The sequence below is a fragment of the Podarcis filfolensis genome, assembly GCF_964270895.1.
Source record: "Podarcis filfolensis genome assembly, chromosome: 17".
Classification (NCBI taxonomy): domain Eukaryota; kingdom Metazoa; phylum Chordata; class Lepidosauria; order Squamata; family Lacertidae; genus Podarcis; species Podarcis filfolensis.
The window spans coordinates 1,632,454-1,652,424 of NC_139621.1; the positions used below are offsets into that span (position 1 = coordinate 1,632,454).

The 19,971-nt window shown below is 43.6% G+C and overlaps 1 protein-coding gene across 1 annotated transcript; it reads left to right on the top strand.

Annotated features, from left to right (window-relative positions):
• The first annotated feature begins 516 nt into the window (after nucleotides 1–516).
• MRPL4 (mitochondrial ribosomal protein L4) lies at nucleotides 517–19,971 on the top strand. The gene is made up of 9 exons (XM_083592277.1): nucleotides 517–675; nucleotides 2,753–2,837; nucleotides 5,157–5,325; nucleotides 6,186–6,237; nucleotides 6,647–6,764; nucleotides 8,514–8,620; nucleotides 16,763–16,872; nucleotides 18,963–19,033; nucleotides 19,711–19,971. The coding sequence occupies exons 1-9, from the start codon at nucleotides 583–585 to the stop codon at nucleotides 19,854–19,856; spliced, it is 951 nt and encodes a 316-aa protein (XP_083448403.1). The 5' UTR covers nucleotides 517–582; the 3' UTR covers nucleotides 19,857–19,971.

Here is a 19,971-nt window from a genome sequence, read left to right on the forward strand (position 1 = left end):
TATACCTTTGTCCGGTCTACCCACAGTAAAGCTAGAGCGAGAAGGAGGCTTAAGAGTTTGGGCTTATTTCGCCCGCATAGGAAAGGGAAAGGCACTTTATTTATGGGGCTTGGGGTAGAGTGTGGTGCTTGTGTAACGGTGTGGGGGCTGAGGGGTCTGTGTAGGGCTGGGTGCCCTTGAGGTCATCGCCTCGGACCCTCCGGTGACCGGCGGAGGGTGAAGGGATGCATGCCCCCCCCTCCTTCCGTATCACTGCCCAAGGCAGCCCGGAAAGCTCTGCGGGCGAGAAACAAACGAGAACACGAGAGGCGTCACCAGGCGCCATCTTGCACAGAAACGAGTCTCTTAGGATTCCGGGCCCCGAGAGCGGAAATGTCTCGTCCCTCGTCTCTTTCCACACTGAAGAGCCGGCTAAGCACCGGAAGCGGAAGTAGGGAAAGCCGTTCCTAGAGCGGAAGGGTCCGTCGCGTGGCGTCTTTTTTCACTCGCATGAAAATTCCTGCGCGCCCAGATGAAACAAAGCCCCTTTCGCGCCTGACGTCATCGGCCAGGGACGAAAGCTTTTTTTTTTTTTTAGTGCGCATGCTCTGTGTTTGCCAGCGGGCGAGGCGCGAAAGGGCTGCTGTGATGCTCCGGCTCTGCGCGTCGCTGCCGCGTCGGGGAGTCGCTTGGCGGGTGAGGCGACGGGGCGCGCGCGAGGGAGCTGCGGGGCTCCTGGGAAGCGGCCCCCCCTCCCGCCGCCCAGCTGCGGAGGCTCCCCTCACCGCCTCCGAAAAGCCACTCAGGCGGGAGCGCGCTCGGGCACAGGCGCGCGCGCCCAGGGGGCTGTAAATGAAATAAGGGTTGTACTTGGCGAGCGTGTTGAGGCTGGACTTCAGCTGGCGCTGCTATCAATATTTGGGCATAGAAACGAGCCGGGGCCCCAACCGGAATAAAATATTGCGGGGGAGGCTGGCATGGGCCTAGGCCGGATTTTTTTTGGCGGGGAGAACCTCAGTTAAGTATTTTTTATTGAATTAGGGGGGCATCTACCCCCCTTGGCTACCCCCATGGGCCCTGGTAAGCCTCACGCCACATAATCACAAGACGCTGTGCCTGCACACCATTTGAATGGCAGTGCCCATTAACTGGGGGGGGGGGGGCTATGGAAACGAGGAAATAAAATTGAAGACTATTAATTTTTTTATTCATGGCAGCACGTACTACCATGGTTCAGAAGTAGAAGGCAGCATTGGAGAGGGCTGGTAGGGTTAAGCCAGAAGCCTTTGGGGTGTTTTGGAGAGATCTTATTGAATATATGAACAGGGCAAAGCTGCTACACTCCTTGACAGCCTTCACAGACATATGTAATATGTGAAGACAGGATTATTTTTGTAGTTATATCAATATTTTAAGTATCCCCATTTTTCCTTCTTTTCAGCTCATTTCCTATCTTTGTATTTGTTCTGTGAAGCATAAGATACACTAGCCACTTACATTAATTATGTCTATTGTGCATCAAAATGTGATTCACCATCCCCCATTAAAAAGGTAAAGGTACCCCTGCCCGTACGGGCCAGTCTTGCCAGACTCTAGGGTTGTGCGCTCATCTCACTCTAGAGGCCGGGAGCCAGCGCTGTCCGCAGACACTTCCGGGTCACGTGGCCAGCGTGACAAGCTGCATCTGGCGAGCCAGAGCCGCACACGGAAACGCCACCATCCCCCATTATGTTTGCTTTATTGGTTTCTAAACTATGTGCAAAATTAACAAAGAGTATTTGAAAAAAAAACATGTTAGTGTTGATCACCACATATCACAGCAGCAAGTTCATTATTTTTGTGTGAAAAGGGAATTTCTTTGCCTTGTCTTGAATCTTACTTTTTGTATTCAGTCAGTTGTTCTCAATACATGTGAATATAGCCACAGAGGGAACAAGAACAAGGTGAAGCCCTGTGCAGATGTACTTGCAGCTGTGTAAAGAAGTGCATAGTGCTGTCTTTTAGAATTTTCTGAGTCTTCACTTGATTGCACAGCACATCCACCTGCTGTGCAAACCCAATCCACTCCAGTCCTGAGATACCCAAAGCATCCTTGATGTCTGTGGGGACTACTCATCAAAAGCATTTTCGGAGATCCAGCATATGAGACAGAGAGAGCTTTCATGACAGGGAGTGCTATCTTTTTTGCACTGTGCCACTAAAAGGAGTTTAGGGCAAAGTCATAACATTTTGACAGTATGGTGAGCACGTGTATCAAAAAGCATCAATGTATTGTCACTCATTTTTATATACAGCATCACAAGTGAACTTTACAAAGCAACATAAGCAAAAGAAAAGGAGGGAAATAAGCAAAAATGTCAGGTCTCTGCCTCAGTGAGCATATATGTACATTTCAGTAGTGTGGGGGTGTTAAAGAGGAAGGATGATGGGATTAATATGATAAAAAAGTTATGCATTCCTTAGTTACAGCCTAATCCCTATGCATCAGTTTAGTGGAATTACACTGTGGTAAACATCTGCAAGGCTAGCCTTTTTCTGTATTTCATTAGGACTGTGAAGGTGCACAGTGAAAAGTACAGGGTTATCTCAAATGACCCCATGGGAAAACTGGATTTGGGGCTAAGTTGAGAGAGGTGGCACCAGGTTGGCATTCTGTCTAAAGATCCAAGCATAAGCCATCTCCGTGATAAATGAGCAGCCATTTACAGGAGCTATCTTGATTGAGCTGTCGGTACCTTCAGATATCTTACTCCATTTTTATTTCTTCCCCTAGCCTTTGTGTACATTATCGAACCAGACAGGATTTCTAGGCAACCCTGGTGTTTCAGCTAGTGTGACAGATGTAGCTTCATTAAAAGGTAAGGCCTTTTCATGACTAGAACAGACTTGTTGCCTCTAGATGTTGTAGGGCACCCATGGAATCATCAGTCCTAGATTGCATGGCCAATTGTCAGACGCAGTGAGAATTGTTGGCAGAACATTAGAACTTCCTCACTGGGGAATGGTTGTAATCCTTTACACACTTGAGAGTGAGTCCCATTGAACCCAGTGGAGCTTACTTCTGATGTGACATGTATAAACTTGTACTGTTAGTTATCAAGTGTGTTAGAAATGCCTGATCCATAACAGTGATGTGAGGTGGAAAACATTCCATTTTTAGAAATGCATCATTTAATACAAGTAATTAGCAGCATACTGAATGGATCTACTAGCAGTCAAAGATAAAATAAATATTGTCATTTTTTTTCACACGAGTACCCCTGGAAAGTACATGCATTTATGTATTCAGCTCTTTGAGCATGCTAGAGTTAATATGGTAACTGTGCTGAGTGCATTCACTTTTTAAATTTAAACAGTGTAAGGGAAATGCATGCTATACGTTGTTCAGCGTCTTTGTAAATGACTTGGATGAAGGAATTGAAGGGATGCTCATCAAATTTGCAAACAACACCAAACTGGAAAGGGTAGCAGAAGACAAAATCAGAATTCAAAATGATATTAACAGATTGGAGAACTGGGTACAAGCTAACAAAATGAATTTCAGTAGGGACAAATGTAAGGTTCTGCACTTAGGCAGCAAGAACCAGATGCACAAATATAGGATGGAGGACACCTGGCTTACTAGCAGTACATGTGAAAAGGATCATGGGGTCTTGGTGGACCACGAGCTTAACACGAGTCATCAGTGTGATGTAGTAGCAAAAAAAGCTAATGCTATTTTAAGCTGCATCAATAGTCCAGATCAAGGGAAGTAATAGTATCACTCTATTCTGACTTAGTCAGATCACACTTGGAATACTGTGTCCAAATCTGCACACCACAATTTAAGAAGGATTTTGACAAGCTGGAACATGTGCAGAGGAGGGCGACCAAGATGATCAATGGTCTGGAAACTAAGCCTTATGAGGAGTGCTTGAAGGAGCTGGGTATGTTTAGCCTGGTGAAGAGGAGACTGAGAGAAGATATGATAGTCATCTTCATATATCTTAAGGGCTGTCACATGGGGGAGGGAGCAAGCTTGTTTTCTGCTCTGGAGCGTAGAACTCGAACAAATGGCTTCAAGTTGCAAGAAAGGAGATTCCAATTAAACATTCGGAAAAACTTTCTGTCAGTAAGGGCTGTTCAGCAGTGGAACAGACTCTCACAAGAGGTGGTGGACTCTACTTCCTTGGAGATTTTTAAACAGAGGTAGGATGACCATCTGTCATGGATGCTTTAGTTGAGATTCCTGCATTGCAGAGTGTTGGACTAGATGACCCTTGGGGTCCCTTCCAACTCTACAATTCTATCAAGTTGTCGTGTCTTAAAAATATTTACAATTATTTCAGTAAGAATAATTTCCAAGTAAAGTTTTGAATTTAACTATAAAATTAAAATTGCTTTGTATTTTATTGATTTCTTCATTTAATCAAATGTTTCTGGCTATTGAAACTAACTTTTGTTGCACCCCGAAAGTAATATGGTGTGGTTGTTTTTTTTTACTAAATATGAGTCAAACATAAATAAGAACACCATCAATTTAGGGTAGTAGATTTTTTTCTGATTCAAAATCTTCCAGTAAACAGATATCACTGCTACATACTATGATTAAGAATGGAATAAATTTTTGAAAGAGAATCAATCCCAGTTGCGTGTGCACCTGTAGTTCTCAACTCATTGCTTCTGAGGAAGTTGGTGATTTCAGGCGATATCATTAGAGTAATCTGCAAGCAACAACTTTAAAGGCTCTAAAATGCTTAAAATGTGGCTGACAAACTTGGAAGGGATTGCCTACCTAAACATTTCGTGCAGATATCTAGAAGTTTGAAACACTATTTTCAGTCCAGTTATGTCCTAAAAGAGATCTGATGATAGCACCAAGCCATTTCAAATATTTTTCTAGTCATGGTTTGAAATAGAATCAATCTTAATACAGGCTTTTAAAGAGTCACCTGGCATTTCCTCTAGGCATACAATTAAGAAAGCATTTGTAAATTGGGTAAGATGTTACCTTTCTTCTTTGCAATAATGAGTCCCAAATAAATAAAACAGGAATGTGTGCATATGGCCTTGTAAAAATGTATATGGAGTGATGCTTTTGTGAATTCACTTTTAAGTTTCAAAGAAATTATTTCAGGCAAGATTGCCCGAAATCACACCTGCACATATTCCCCCCCCCCCGCCTTGTTTCCTTTTAGAAAAGTGTCCTGACATAGTCTCTAGCGAGCCCATCCTACGGAAATGCAGCATTGCCATCCCCAAACACCTTGCACCTGTTCAGGCCTGGGTAGAGTCCCTGAAGCATTATGACGCCAGGCACGTGGGCTTGACAGATTTGCATCCTGATGTGTTTGCAGTAATGCCCCGGTAAGAATTGATTACCAGTTACTAGGCATTTGCAGAGATGGGCTGGAAGTGACCATCAGTCGTCAAAAAGTGGGTGTGGGGATTTCTCATAAAGCATTTCATGCATCAAGGAATGGTGGTGAAGGTTGGGGGTAGGTAACAGAAAAGAGATATGGAGTATTGGTTACGATACGTAAAAGGCTGACATGCAGATCTTAAGTTTCAGGAATCATATTCAGTTGAGCACCTGGCAATCATAGACCAGGCTGGGCCTGTCCATATGTGCCATAGGGATAAGATGCCTTGAATAGTTCCTGAAATTTGGCGCTGTCATTTCAGGAGTCTGGGCTTTTCAATTTGTTTTTACAGGCAACTCCCAATTTGTGTGGGGGTTGCTTTTCGGATCCTTGCACTCTTGCATGAAATTGCATGCAATTGAAACACCCCTCTCTGCCCCTGCTCCTGTTCTGTCCTTTTAGTGACGTCTTTGATGATATTTCTGGGTCATTTCTGGGTTCGCCACTGTGTGCATGTGTGTGATTGCACACATATCAGTCGTGCCTACAATGTGAGTTGCCTGTATTAGCTAAGCTGGTTAGGGAGCATTTAACACCAAAACAGAAGTTGAAATCTTACTTCCTCATGACTTTCCTAGGCCAGGTTTCAGTTGGTATCCTCCACCTCCAGCTGTATCTTCTCCCTTGGATAAAATGGAGGCTTCAGTTACTGTGGCAAAAGGACTGGTGTAAAAATCCTGTGTTTAAATTCTGAACCATTTTAACCATACTGCTTTCCATCATGACGATTACTGTGGTGCTGTCCCGTTTCCCAGATCTCTTGCTAACTTGCTTCTTGTTGGTGTCTGTGTGTTTTCCTCTCAGCGTTGATATTCTACACACAGTGGCCATCTGGCAGAAGAACTTTAAGAGAATTGTAAGTATAGAAATTGGAAGATCAGGAGCTGGTGGGCAATATGGGGAAGAACATTGTTCAGTGGGAGTTTTGCAGGGAGAAATTTGGGGCAGACAATTTGCCAGGGAGAAAGGGGGCAAAATAATAGGCAGTGGTAAAGGGAGGGCCCTCTTTGCGTAATGAAGTTAAAAGTCCAAAGTCAGTTTGCTTATCTTGGGAAGACTCCTTAACATTTTGCCACATCCATGAATTCCACTAAGAAAGCAATTCTTTCTCAGCTTCAGCCCCCACCCCTTACCACCTTTGGGGACAACAATCTTACAAGGTTGTTGTAGGAATTGCTGAGGCAAATTGTGCCCAGCACTTTGAGCATTCTGATTGTGTTTGGCCAGAGCAGCATACACCAGTCTCACCTGCCTTAATTTTCCAGAGTTATGCCAACACAAAGACTCGTGCGGAGATGCGTGGTGGCGGCAGAAAACCCTGGGCACAGAAGGGCAGCGGACGGGCCCGACATGGCAGTATCCGGTCACCTTTGTGGCGTGGTGGTGCGTGATGATCTCTCTCTCCATCTCAAACCACTGTGCGATATGTCATCTCTGTAAGCCTTGGAGACACTAGTAGCTGTTCCCTTTGTGGCTGGGATGCAGATACCCAAAACATTGCTGTGTCAACAGAGCCCAAACACTGTCCCTTCAGAAGGCTGTTAGTGTGCAGCCAAGATAATAATAATAATAAAATAATAATAATAATAATAATAATAATAATAATTTATATTTATATTTATATTTTTATTTATATTTGGTTGTCCTCCTAATTATTCTAAAAAGTTGTGCCGGGCGAGAGCTAGCGGATGCAATGGAAGCTGCGAAGTAAGATTTCTTAGCAGCTTTCATAGCCATCTCATAGGCTTTCATAAGTGTCCTATAAGATGTTCTTGAGGCTCCGTCATGAGTCCGTCGCCATATTTGCTCTAGCTGTCTGAGATCCCGCTTCATTTTCTGGAGCTCCTCAGTAAACCAAGGAGCCCTGTTTCGACGGGGTCACAGAGGGTACTTAGGCGCGATCTCATCGATGCCAAGAGCCGGTTATTCCAGTCTTCGACAAGGTCATCTAATGAGTCGCCAGGAGGAGCAGGGTCCCGCAAGGCCTGACGGAATCTATCAGGATCCATCAGCCTTCGCGGGCGAGCCCAGATAGGCTCGCCACCCGAGCACGGGAGGAGCGGGAAGTCAATCTTGGCTTTCAGAGTGTAGTGATCAGACCATGGCACTTCCACAGAGGGGAGCATGATCTCATCTATGCCAGCACCAAAGATCAGATCCAGCGTGTGGCCTGCTTGATGAGTGGGGCCCAAAAGAAACTGGGAGAGCCCTAGTGTTGCCATGGAAGTCACTAGGTCCAGAGCCTGTGAGGAGGGACCGGCATCGGCATGGACGTTGAAATCTCCCAAAACCAGTAGGCTTGGGAACTCCAAGGCCCAGCCTGCTGCCACCTCCAGCAGGTCTGACAGGGTGGCTGCCAGTGCACTAGGTGGTCGGTATACCAGCCAGACAGCCAAGCTCTCCTTGGTGCCCCACACGAGACCAACAGATTCAATGCCGGAGATCGCTGGTGCCGGCAGAGTTCTGAAAGAGCAATCCTCCCAGATTAACAATGCTCCTCCTCCCCCCCCCGACCCACAGTCCGCGATTGATGGAGGACAGAGAAACCTGGGGGTGTTATCTCATGTAGGGAGACTACTTCGCCTTCCCGTACCCAGGTCTCTGTCACGCAAGCCAGGTCAATCCCCTGCGAGACAAAAAAGTCACGCATGTTGGCGGTTTTGTTACCTATGGACCTGGCATTGCACAGCACCAATGACGGAGGTGGGTAATCCCTGCTTGCCCTACCCTCGTCCCTTGGGATGGGGCGTAGATTGGAAGGGGTTCGAGCAACATTGCATCTCAAAACCCTTCGCCGATAGTGATATCTAGCCCCACCGCCATTCCTCCCTAGCCCTTCAATAGTGGAAATCCCAGACCCGATACTAGCTTCCCCAAAAGAGGGGTAACATCCCCTCACTAACAAGTCATCCCTGGACCAGGACTCCTGGGTCAAAATGGTATGGGGAAGAGGTGAAGTTTTGATAGGGTAAGTATCCCTAGAAGATAAAACCCAACCAACCGCACCCCAAGCAGGGAGGGCAGTCCCATGGTGTTTCGTTAACTGTAAATCCCCCTCTCCCTCCTGGATTGATTGGATGATGTGTTTATTCCCACTAACGTCCCATAGACTTTTCTGGCTCTTGCTTTTAGGTGGTGTTGCCTGTGGCCCTCGTGGTCCCACCAGCTACTACTACATGATCCCCATGAAAATGCGTGTCCTGGGACTCAAGGTGGCATTGACAACCAAACTGGCACAGGTATCACACAGCCACAATTCTTTGTGAATTCAAAGAGTTATTACCAGTGTAATATGCTGTGACTGGTCGAAGGGTTGGCTCATGGTTTTTTTTTTAAGGTCTGGAACTGGACTCTGTAGTTATGTTTGTATATCACTGTCTAGCAGTAGTCATAGAATCATAGAATCATAGAGTTGGAAGAGACCACAAGGGCCATCAAGTCCAACTCCCTGCCAAGCAGGAAACACCATCAGAGCACTCCTGACATATGGTTGTCAAGCCTCTGCTTAAAGACCTCCAAAGAAGGAGACTCCACCACACTCCTTGGCAGCAAATTCCACTGTCGAACAGCTCTTACTGTCAGGAAGTTCTTCCTAATGTTTAGGTGGAATCTTCTTTCTTGTAGTTTGGATCCATTGCTCCGTGTCCGCTTCTCTGGAGCAGCAGAAAACAACCTTTCTCCCTCCTCTATGTGACATCCTTTTATATATTTGAACATGGCTATCATATCACCCCTTAACCTCCTCTTCTCCAGGCTAAACATGCCCAGCTCCCTTAGCCGTTCCTCATAAGGCATCGTTTCCAGGCCTTTGACCATTTTGGTTGCCCTCCTCTGGACACGTTCCAGTATGTCAGTGTCCTTCTTGAACTGTGGTGCCCAGAACTGGACACAGTACTCCAGGTGAGGTCTGACCAGAGCAGAATACAGTGGCACTATTACTTCCCTTGATCTAGATGCTATACTCCTATTGATGCAGCCCAGAATTGCATTGGCTTTTTTAGCTGCCGCGTCACAATGTTGGCTCATGTCAAGTTTGCGGTCAACCAAGACACCTTAGATCCTTTTCACATGTACTGCTCTCAAGCCAGGTGTCACCCATCTTGTATTTGTGCCTCTCATTTTTTTTGCCCAAGTGCAATACTTTACATTTCTCCCTGTTAAAATTCATCTTGTTTGTTTTGGCCCAGTTCTCTAATCTGTCAAGGTCGTTTTGAAGTGTGATCCTGTCCTCTGGGGTGTTAGCCACCCCTCCCAGTTTGGTGTCATCTGCAAATTTGATCAGGATGCCCTTGAGTCCATCATCCAAGTCGTTGATAAAGATGTTGAATAAGACCGGGCCCAAGACAGAACCCTGTGGCACCCCACTAGTCACTCTTCTCCAGGATGAAGAGGAACCATTGATGAGCATCCTTTGGTTTTTTTTTATAATAATGTTTTATTAGGTTTAACAATAAAAAGATACATCCAGACATAATACAATAAACACATACAAAAATAAAAAACACAACAATGCAATCTTTCACAAAAAAGAAAAGAACAATCAACACACCACAAATAACATAAATAACATAAGGCAAACACAAATCACTCTTTTCTAGTTATTCATCTTTGATTAACTTGTTTTCCTGACTTCCTCACACCTCCCTTTTTTGTATCCCTCTTTAACAGTTAGCTCAGCAAATTCATATCATACTACTTTGTCCTTAAATATTTTACCTCACAAATTTATAGTTTCCAATTTTTATCTCTTGTTACTAGAACTTCTTCTTTTTATTTCAATATCATCCACATTCATACATTTTACAGTGCTTCTGTAAATAAATTTTAAATTTCCTCCAATCTTCTTCCACCAACTCCTCTCCCTGGTCTCGGATTCTGCCAGTCATCTCAGCCATTTCCATATAGTCAATTACTTGCATCTGCCATTCTTCCAAGGTGGGTAAATCTTGCGTCTTCCAATGCTTCGCAATAAGTATTCTTGCTGCTGCTGTAGCATACATAAAGAAAGTTCTGTCCTTCTTTAGCACCAATTGGCCAACTATGCCTAGGAGAAAGGCCTCTGGTTTCTTCACAAATGTGCATTTAAGCACCTTTTTCATTTCATTATAAATCATTTCCCAGAAAGCCTTAATCTTCGGACATGTCCACCAAAGGTGAAAGAATGTACCTTCAATTTCATTACATTTCCAACATTTATTCTCGGGCAAATGGTAGATTTTTGCAAGCTTGACTGGGGTCATGTACCACCTCTACATCATTTTCATAATATTCTCTCTTAAGGCATTACATGCCGTAAATTTAATCCCAGTGGTCCACAACTGTTCCCAGTCAGCAAACATAATGTTATGTCCTATATCTTGTGCCCATTTAATCATAGCAGATTTTACCGTTTCTTCCTCAGTACTCCATTTCAACAGCAGATTATACATTCTTGATAACATCTTAGCATTGGGTTCTAACAGTTCTGTTTCCAACTTTGATTTTTCCACCTGAAAGCCAATTTTTTTATCTTGATTATAAACCTCTCTTATTTGAAAATAATGTAACCAGTCTCGCACCTTCCCTTTGAGCTTGTCATTACTCTGCTATTTCAACTTGTCACCTTCCTGTTCCAAGATTTCACAATACTTTGGCCATTTTGCCTCCATGTTAAGTTTTTTCATAGCTTTCGCTTCCATAGGTGATAACCACCTTGGGGTTTTATTCTCTAAAAAATCTTTATATCTTGTCCAGACATTAAATAGTGCTTTCCTGACAATATGGTTTTTAAATGCTTTATACGCTTTAACCTTGCCATACCACAAATATGCATGCCACCCAAATACATTATCGTAACCTTCAAGATCTAAGATGTCAGTGTTCTCAAGAAGTAGCCATTCCTTCAACCAGCAAAAAGCTGCTGATTCATAATAAAGTTTGAAGTCCGGCAGGGCAAACCCCCCTCTGTTTTTAGCATCAGTAAGTATCTTAAATTTTATTCTGGGCTTTTTGCCCTGCCAGACAAATCTGGAAATATCTCTTTGCCACCTCTTGAAACAGTCCATCTTGTCAATGATTTGTAATGTTTGAAACAAAAACAACATTCTCGGCAGTACATTCATCTTAATGACAGCAATCCGACCCAGCAAGGAAAGCTTCAAATTCGACCAAATCTCTAAATCTTTCTTCACTTCTGACCAACATTTCTCATAATTATCTTTAAATAAATTTGCATTCTTAGCTGTCATATTCACCCCCAAGTATTTTACCTTCTTAACTAATGTCAGATCTGTCTCTTTCTGAAACCTCTCTCTCTCCATCGGCGTCAAATTTTTCTCCAAAACTTTAGTTTTTAACTTATTTAACTTAAAGCCTGCCACATGACCAAACTCCTGGATTAATTCTAAAGCCCTCTTGGTACTAGGTACTGGCTCTTGTAATGTCAATACAAGGTCATCTGCAAAGGCTTTAAGTTTATATTGTTTTGCTCCGACCTGAATACCATGAATCAGCTGGTCCCTTCTTATCATAGTTAGCAAAACCTCCAGGACCGAAATAAAAAGCAATGGGGAAATTGGGCATCCTTGTCGTGTCCCTTTCTCAATATTGAATTCTTCTGTCACTATATTGTTGACTATAAGTTTAGCCTTTTGTTCAGAATAAATCGCACCTATACCATTTTCAAAGTTTTGTCCAGCCCCCATCCCCTGCAAATTTTTCTTCATAAAAAGCCAAGAGATGTTGTCAAAGGCTTTCTCCGCATCTACGAATATCAACACCGCTTTTGTATTAATATTAACTTGTAACTTTTCCAAAGTGTCAATTACATTTCTCATATTATCCGATAAATGTCTACCAGGGAGAAAGCCGGCCTGGTCCTTATGTATCATTTCTGCTAAAACTTTTTTAAGTCTTCTAGCCAAAATATCAGCAAAATTTTTGTAATCCACATTAAGCAGGGATATGCGGCGGTAGTTCTTAAGCTGTGTTTTCTCAGACTCAGTTTTAGGTATAAGTGTGATGAAGGCTTCTTTCCACGACTCCGGCGCCTTTTTCCCCTCCATAATTTCATTGCAAACCTCCTTTAGTGGTTGAATCAAGTAGTCCTTCAAAGTTCTATAATATTTGGAGGTTAATTCATCTGGCCCTGGAGATTTTCCCAATTGCATAGACTGTATGGCACCTTCAACCTCTTGTTCTGATATTTTAGAGTTCAACAGTAATTTATTTTCTTGAGAAATTTCTTGTAATCCATTAGTTTTCAAAAATTGATCAATTTTAGTCTCTGACTGTGGCCCTTGTGTATAAAGTTGTTTGAAGTAGCTCTGGAAGCAATTTCTAATCTCCTGTGGGTTTTGTATGATCTTACCATTCACTTCAAGGTCAGTCACCGTATTTAACTTATGTCTTTTCTTCAATTGCCATGCTAACAATTTTCCACATTTATTAGCAGATTCAAAAGTCTTCTGTCTCATCTGTTTAATTTTCTATTCTATCTCCTGATTTGTCATTTTCATATATTGTGCTTGGTAAAATTTAATCTCCCTCAAAATTTCCTGCGACTTTGGTTTAACTCTAAGTTTCTTCTCTCCTTCTTTTATTTTTTCCAGGATCTTTCCCTTTTTCTCTTCTTGAGTTCTCTTTTTTATTACATTCTGTTGAATCAAAAATCCTCTCATAACGGCTTTACTTGCATCCCAGATTACCCTTTTTTCCACTGATGTCTTCAAGTTTATCTCAAAATAGTCTTTCACCCTATTTTGGGCCTTCCTGATAATTTCTGGATCTCTAAACAAGGTGTCATTCATCCTCCATCTGAAGGAGCCAGTCGGTGTTAGTTTCATTTCCAGTTTCAACATTTGCCCTCCTCCAGTCTGCCGGGACTTCGCCTGTTCTCCAGGAATTCTCAAAGATGACTGCCAGTGGTTCTGAAATCACATCTGCCAGTTCTTTTAATACTCTTGGATGCAGTTCATCTGGCCCTGGAGACTTGAATACATCTAAACTAGCCAAGTATTCTTGTACTATCTCCTTAGTTATTCTGGGCTGTGTTTCCTCTGCTGAATCATTTGCTCCAAATTCTTCAGGTCGGGCATTGTTTTCTTTATCAGAGAAGACTGAGGCAAAGAAGGCATTGAGGAGTTCAGCCCTGTGTCCCCTGTTTGCATTTCACCATCTCCTCTGAGTGACCCCACTGTTTCTTCTTCCTTTTGCTACGAACATACCCATAAAAGCCTTTTTTGTTGCTTTTAACCTCTCTAGCAAGCCTGAGTTCATTCTGTGCTTTAGCTTTTCTGACTTTGTATCTACACGTGCTGGCTATTTGTTTGAATTCCTCTTTGGTGGTTTCCCCCCTTTTCCATTTTTTGTACACATCCTTTTTTAGTCTTAACTCAGTTAAAAGTTCTTTAGATAGCCACCCTGGCTTCTTTAGGCACCTTCCATGTTTCCGTCTCATTGGTATTGCCTGAAGTTGTGCTTTTACTATCTCCCTCTTAACAAACTCCCAGTCATCATGAACTCCCTTTCCTTTTAGTATTACTGTCCATGGGATCTCACCCAGCACTTCCCTAAGTTTTATGAAGTCGGCTTTCTTAAAGTCGAGAAATTGAGTCCTAGTATGCTTGGCTGCTCCTTTCCGCTGTATAGTAAACTTCAGAAGAGCATGATCACTCGCGCCTAATGATCCTTCCACTTCTACCCCACTAACCAGGACATCAACATTGGTTAGGACCAGATCTAAAATGGCTGTTCCTCTTGTTGCTTCTCCCACTTTCTGGACAATGAAGTTGTCTGCAAGGCCAGTGAGGAATCTGTTTGACCTTATGCTCTTGGCTGAGTTTGACATCCAACAAATTGAAGTCCCCCATTACTACTATCTCCCTTCCTTTTGCATGCTTGGCCATCTGTTCCAGGAAGGCATCATCTATGTCCTCCGTTTGGCTTGGGGATCTATAGTAAACTCCCACAATGAGGTCACTGTTATTCTTCTCTCCCTTAATTTTGACCCAAATGCTCTCACTTTGGCTTTGAGGTTCTAAATCTTGGATCTCTTCACAGGTATACACATCCCTGACATATAGCGCCACTCCTCCTCCTTTCTTGTCTGGTCTGTTTCTCTGAAATAGATTGTATCCCTCCATTATTACATTCCAATCGTGGGACTTATCCCACCAGGTTTCAGTGATGCCTATTATGTCATATTTAGTTTGCTGTACCAAGAGCTCAAGCTCATCTTGTTTATTTCCCATGCTTTGCGCATTAGTGTACAGACATTGAAGTCCATTAATCGTTCCCCCGTGTCTCTTATTTAAGGATTTTTTTCCTCCCACCACTAGGTCTGCGTGCTGTTTGCTCCATTCAGTCTATGACATTAGGATGATCATCTTCATCAATTGATAGACTCCTACCTTCAGGAGCACTGTCTCCCTCCCCCACATTAGTCAGTTTAAAGCCCTCCTGATGAGGTATCTGAGTTTTTTGGCAAAAACATTCCTCCGAACCGTTGTGAGGTGCAGCCCATCGCTTGCCAGAAGTCCATCTTCAAGAAACTGCATATTACTTAGTCATATTACTTAGTATTTATATAGTACTTACAGGGTTTCCAAACAACATCATTATAGTATATGCTACAGCAGTTCTGTAACATAGGGAATCTGAAGAACCCATTAGGTCTGTCCACTTGTTGCAGTGAGGGTGTAAGTTGCTTGCAGTCCTTTGCAGACGCAATTGGGGTCACAGTAACCCAATTTTTTGCACAGAATAATAACAGTCATGAAGAGGAACAGTTGGGTTGCAAGGATTTCTAAATAGGGAACAAATCAGGTTTGTAAAAGCACTTCATTAACCTGTGGGGGTACTATTGATCCCTGATAGTAGTGAGGCTAATGAAAGTGAATGATTTGTTACTTTGGAAATAGAGAAATATTGTGCTTTTTACCCTCTATGCGCCTTTCTCCTAACATAACAGAACAAGCAGGTTCTGGTTAGACACTAAGAAGATCAAAGTAATTTAAATAGCATTTCTGAGGTCATTTTAAGCCCTACTACCTTAATTGCATTGGTCCCCCCCTTTATTTTTTCATTCATTCCAATGAGTAGAATTAACTAAATTCTGTAAAAAATAAAAACATCAATTTTTAGGACCCATCACAACCCTGCAGTGGCAGCTCTCACCTTGTTATGGTTGAGGAATACCTGGTGTATGAAGTTGGGAAAGACTGGCACAAATATATATATTTAAAATAGTGTTGCCATGTTATATTTGCCCCTACCTGTTTACATGTGGCTAAAGAAACCCCTGGCTATATGTGGAATGCTCTCTGCTTAATGCACATTTATTTTAATTAGTCCATAATCACAGAGGAGATGTGTGGAAATTTGATTATTTAATTCAGAATCCTTCCAAAAAGCATCCCATGTGCTGGCAAGAAAATATGATGGTCTGTGGAGAAAAGCAGTTGCGGGCCTCAGTATAGCAGTGTTTAAAAACCAGTGACCTGGCCAACAGCACTAGATTCTGGTATTCCTGGTTCTGGCAGCCTCTCCCCACATTGCCCATGTGAAGCCTGCATGCTGTGCTCTTGCCCTTTTTGTGTGCTCCCATTTCCAACAGTGACAAGCTGCTGTGGCTTCCCTCCCTGCCAGTGATTCACTGTCAGCCTTCTGTCTCCATGCTTCCTCTTGTGAGCTGCTGCTGAGAACTTCAGTCTGAGTTTGGGTTTTTTGTCTTTTTAAATAGAACCCTTCCCCCTTGCCACTGCTTTTACTGACAAACAAAAATGTCTGTAGGCTAAGGCACCACTGCTCATCTGCTGCAGCAGAAAAATTCTCTCTCCCCTACAAAGGGCTGCCTGAGTTGGCAGCTGTTATTGTTGCTGCTTTGTAGTTGTTGCTAATGTTTTATACAGAGTGGTCAATGTGCATGTAGCCTTACTGACTAGCGTAAGCAGAAATGACAGATGCCTGCAACTGAGGTTTCATGTAATTGGGCTTTGTTCTAGTTCAGAATGAATAATTTGAAGGGTTAAGCCAAAGGATTTGAGGAAAGCTTTACTTCTGCTGTCTTTTCCTTGAGTCAGACCACTGGTCCATCAAGTTGCTTTTTGTCTACTCAAAGTGGCAGTAGCTCTGCACAACTCAAGACAGTGTTTCTTCCAGCTCTGACATCCTTTTAACAGGGTGGGGAAGGGGGTGTGAACCTGCAACCTTCTGCATGCAAGGCATGTGCTCTGTCACTGAGCTACAAACACTTGTTTGGGATTTTCAGGAAAGGCTTTTGTGACACCTCACAGGTACCCTGGAAGAGAGCTGCAGACATAAGAAACACCATGGGAGAAGTAGCTTAGCAGGCAGGCTTCTGTTCATTTCCTTCGGCTCTTTTCTTCTCTCTTTGCCTGCAGGATAATCTGCGTGTTGTAGACTCTCTAGATATGCCAACTTCTGACCCACAGTATCTGATGGACCTGGCTCGCTACAGACACTGGGGAGAATCAGTGCTGATTGTCGATGTGTGAGTTTTGCTTCTTCAGGTTCTGTTTGGGGGGTGGCTGAGGATACAGCCTGTCACTGGGGTCAGAGCTTTAGAGACACTCATGTGGTTTTGGAGGATGTTGGTTTGACCAAAGGTTGCTGCTGTCTTGAGCCACGGGAACACTTTCAGAAATGGCCCAAGTGTTTGTGACAACTTTTATCCACGCCATTGGTTTTCAAACTGAAAAACCCTAGAGTTCGGCAGAACCTTTTTCAGGGATCCAGAATAAAAAGATCAGTAGTGTCCCAACAAGTTGCTTTGAAGTACCCACCACTACTGATCTCTTGAACTGTGCAGTCACATTCAGTGTTTGGTTCACGCAGGGTGAGAGTAAGATCCATCAGGCCCGGCCCCTGGGAACCTGCTTTGTTCTCTAAAGTATGCCTTGGGATGCTCCATGGTGCATTCCAGTGACCGTGAGGTTGAGATGGAGAAGGTTTCCAACCAAGGTGGAAGATGGTTTTTTGGTCATGTAAAACAAGAAAAATAGCATTAGCTTCAGTCATGTGACTGGGTACTGGAGCTTTATGGATTTAGGTAGCTTTTATGTGTCAGAATGTGTCTCTACATAAAATGGCTCAAGTTTCAACCGTGTCCCTTGTGATTTCATCCAAGTTTGAAATGCCCTTCATCATAAATGTCGCACGCTTGTTTAGGTGTGCAAGAACATGTCTCTTGTAAAGGTTGGAAATTAGGCACTTTGATTGTTGTTGTTGTTGTTTAGTTGTATCCGACTTTTCGTGACCCATGGACCAGAGCACCCCTGTCTTCCACTGCCTCTTGCAGTTTGGTCAAACTCATGTTAGGCACTTTTTTATTTGGGCACAATTACCTTAAGCTGAATGGGATGCTGGTGGCGCTGTGGTCTAAACCACAGAGCCTAGGGCTTGCCGATCGGAAGGTCAGCGGTTCGAATCCCCGCGACGGGGTGAGCTCCCGTTGCTTGGTCCCTGCTTCTGCCAACCTAGCAGTTCAAAAGCATGTCAAAGTGCAAGTAGATAAATTGGTACAGCTCCAGCAGGAAGGTAAACGGTGTTTCCGTGCACTGCTCTGGTTCTCCAGAAGCGGCTTAGTCATGCTGGCCACATGACCTGGAAGGTGTACACCGGCTCCCTTGGCCAATAAAGCAAGATGAGCGCCGCAACCCCAGAGTCGTTTGCAACGACCTAACGGTTGGGGTCCCTTTACCTTTACCTTAAACTGCTGTGTTAGCAGTAGAGGGCCCTGAAACCTGAAGCCCTCGTTGAAGTCCATTTGTTGGGCTTGTTTTTCATTGTTCCTCTGGGTTGGATTCTTCTTCTTCTTTTTATAATAAGTTTTTATTGTTAAAATAGTTCATCATTAATACACATATATTACAGATACACAAGCATACAAACATACATTTCATACAATCCTTAAAAGTGTTCAAACATACTTACACTCAATCCCACAAATAATTCCTATACAGAGTATTCTTCTGACCAAAATTCATGCAAACAACTTTCACATTGAAACAGCATAGAGACTTGCAATGCTTTAAGCAGCCTTTCCCAAGCTGGTGCCCTCCAGATGATGTTGGACTCCAACTCCCACCAGCCCAGGCAGCAAAAGCATAGGCAGGGATGATGGGAATTGGAGTCCATAATATCCAGAGGGCAGCCGTTTGGCAAAGGTTGCCTTACAGACTGACTTAAAGACTTAACAGATTTATTGTCTGCAAAGTGCGCTTTAGCCTGCAACAGCTATAAGACATTAATTTCTTAAGGCACTATAGCAATATTTTCTATTTTGTGGCAACACAATTTCATGGCAAACATTTTGGAACAGTTGTAATCTTGGTGAGGCTTCCAAACCAGAGCAACTCTTCAAGCCCCTTTTGCTAATCAAGTTTTTGAGCAATGAGCCTCTAGTGCAGACTCCAGCAGGGACAGGAGATAGGTACGGAGGGAGGCAAATGAGGACCCCCCCTCCCGGTCACTGCATACCGCCCAGCCAAAATGTAAAGGGGAATGACTAGTATTTTGTACCCAACAAATCCTGGACCTGAACCTGCAAAACATAGATAATTTTCCCTTTCTGGCTTCCAGCAATGACTTACCTGAGAACATCAAAGCTGCAACGAGGGGCCTTAAAACCATCACAGTCCTACCAGCCGTAGGTGAGTGGGGTTGGGGAGAATGGGCAGGGCCTTCTGCAGAATGACTCACTGCATACTTAGTCTGGGTGGAGTAGGATGCTTAGGCAGTTGCAGGCAAGCATCCCACCCAGTCTCTAATTCTTCATACAGCACAGCAGTTTCAATGCACGCTATCTGTCTATTGATATTATTTACTTCATCCTTTACTGCTTATGACTATTGGCCTCACACTGTAGTTTTAACAAGAAACAAAGTATAGTAAAGTGCTTGCACACACAGGACAAAGGCATATTCTTAAGCAAGTTCTTAAGTTAATTGGTCAGCTTTATAGTTAACAGTCTGAGGATATTTACTATGACTTGTGCTAACATTGACAGTGAATAATGTAGCCAATATATCCATATCTGACTGTAGAGCACCAATGATTGCATAACAAGGCCAGTTCCTATAAGGGGCTCAAATGCAATAAATAAAAAGAAAAACACTCCAGGCTGTCCAGCTGGAGATGCTGGGGATGGAACCTCGGATCTTCTGGATGGAAGGCGGGTACTATGACATTTCCCCTCACTGGCCCCCCTTCCTGTCTCTTGCATCCAAGCTAGTCTTCTTGTCATGTCTTGCCATTGCTACCCTTCCGCTCTTCGGGGCCAGGTCTCATTAGAGATACAGCCTGACTCCTGTGTCTTCTTTTCTCACAGGTCTCAATGTGCACAGTATGCTGAAGTACGAGACCCTTGTGCTGACCCTGGATACAATTGCCTTCCTGGAAGAGAAGCTGCTGTGGCACGACTCGCGATACAGGCTGCTCTACCCTTTGCAGTTGCCCTATAGCGACTTCCCATAACCTTTATGGCGAAGGTGGACTGAACAGCTGTGAGCTGGACACCTCTCACTCCTTGCATCCTTGGAAGAGTTTTTCCCCACCTAACATGAACATTAAAGCTAACTTGTCTTCCCAA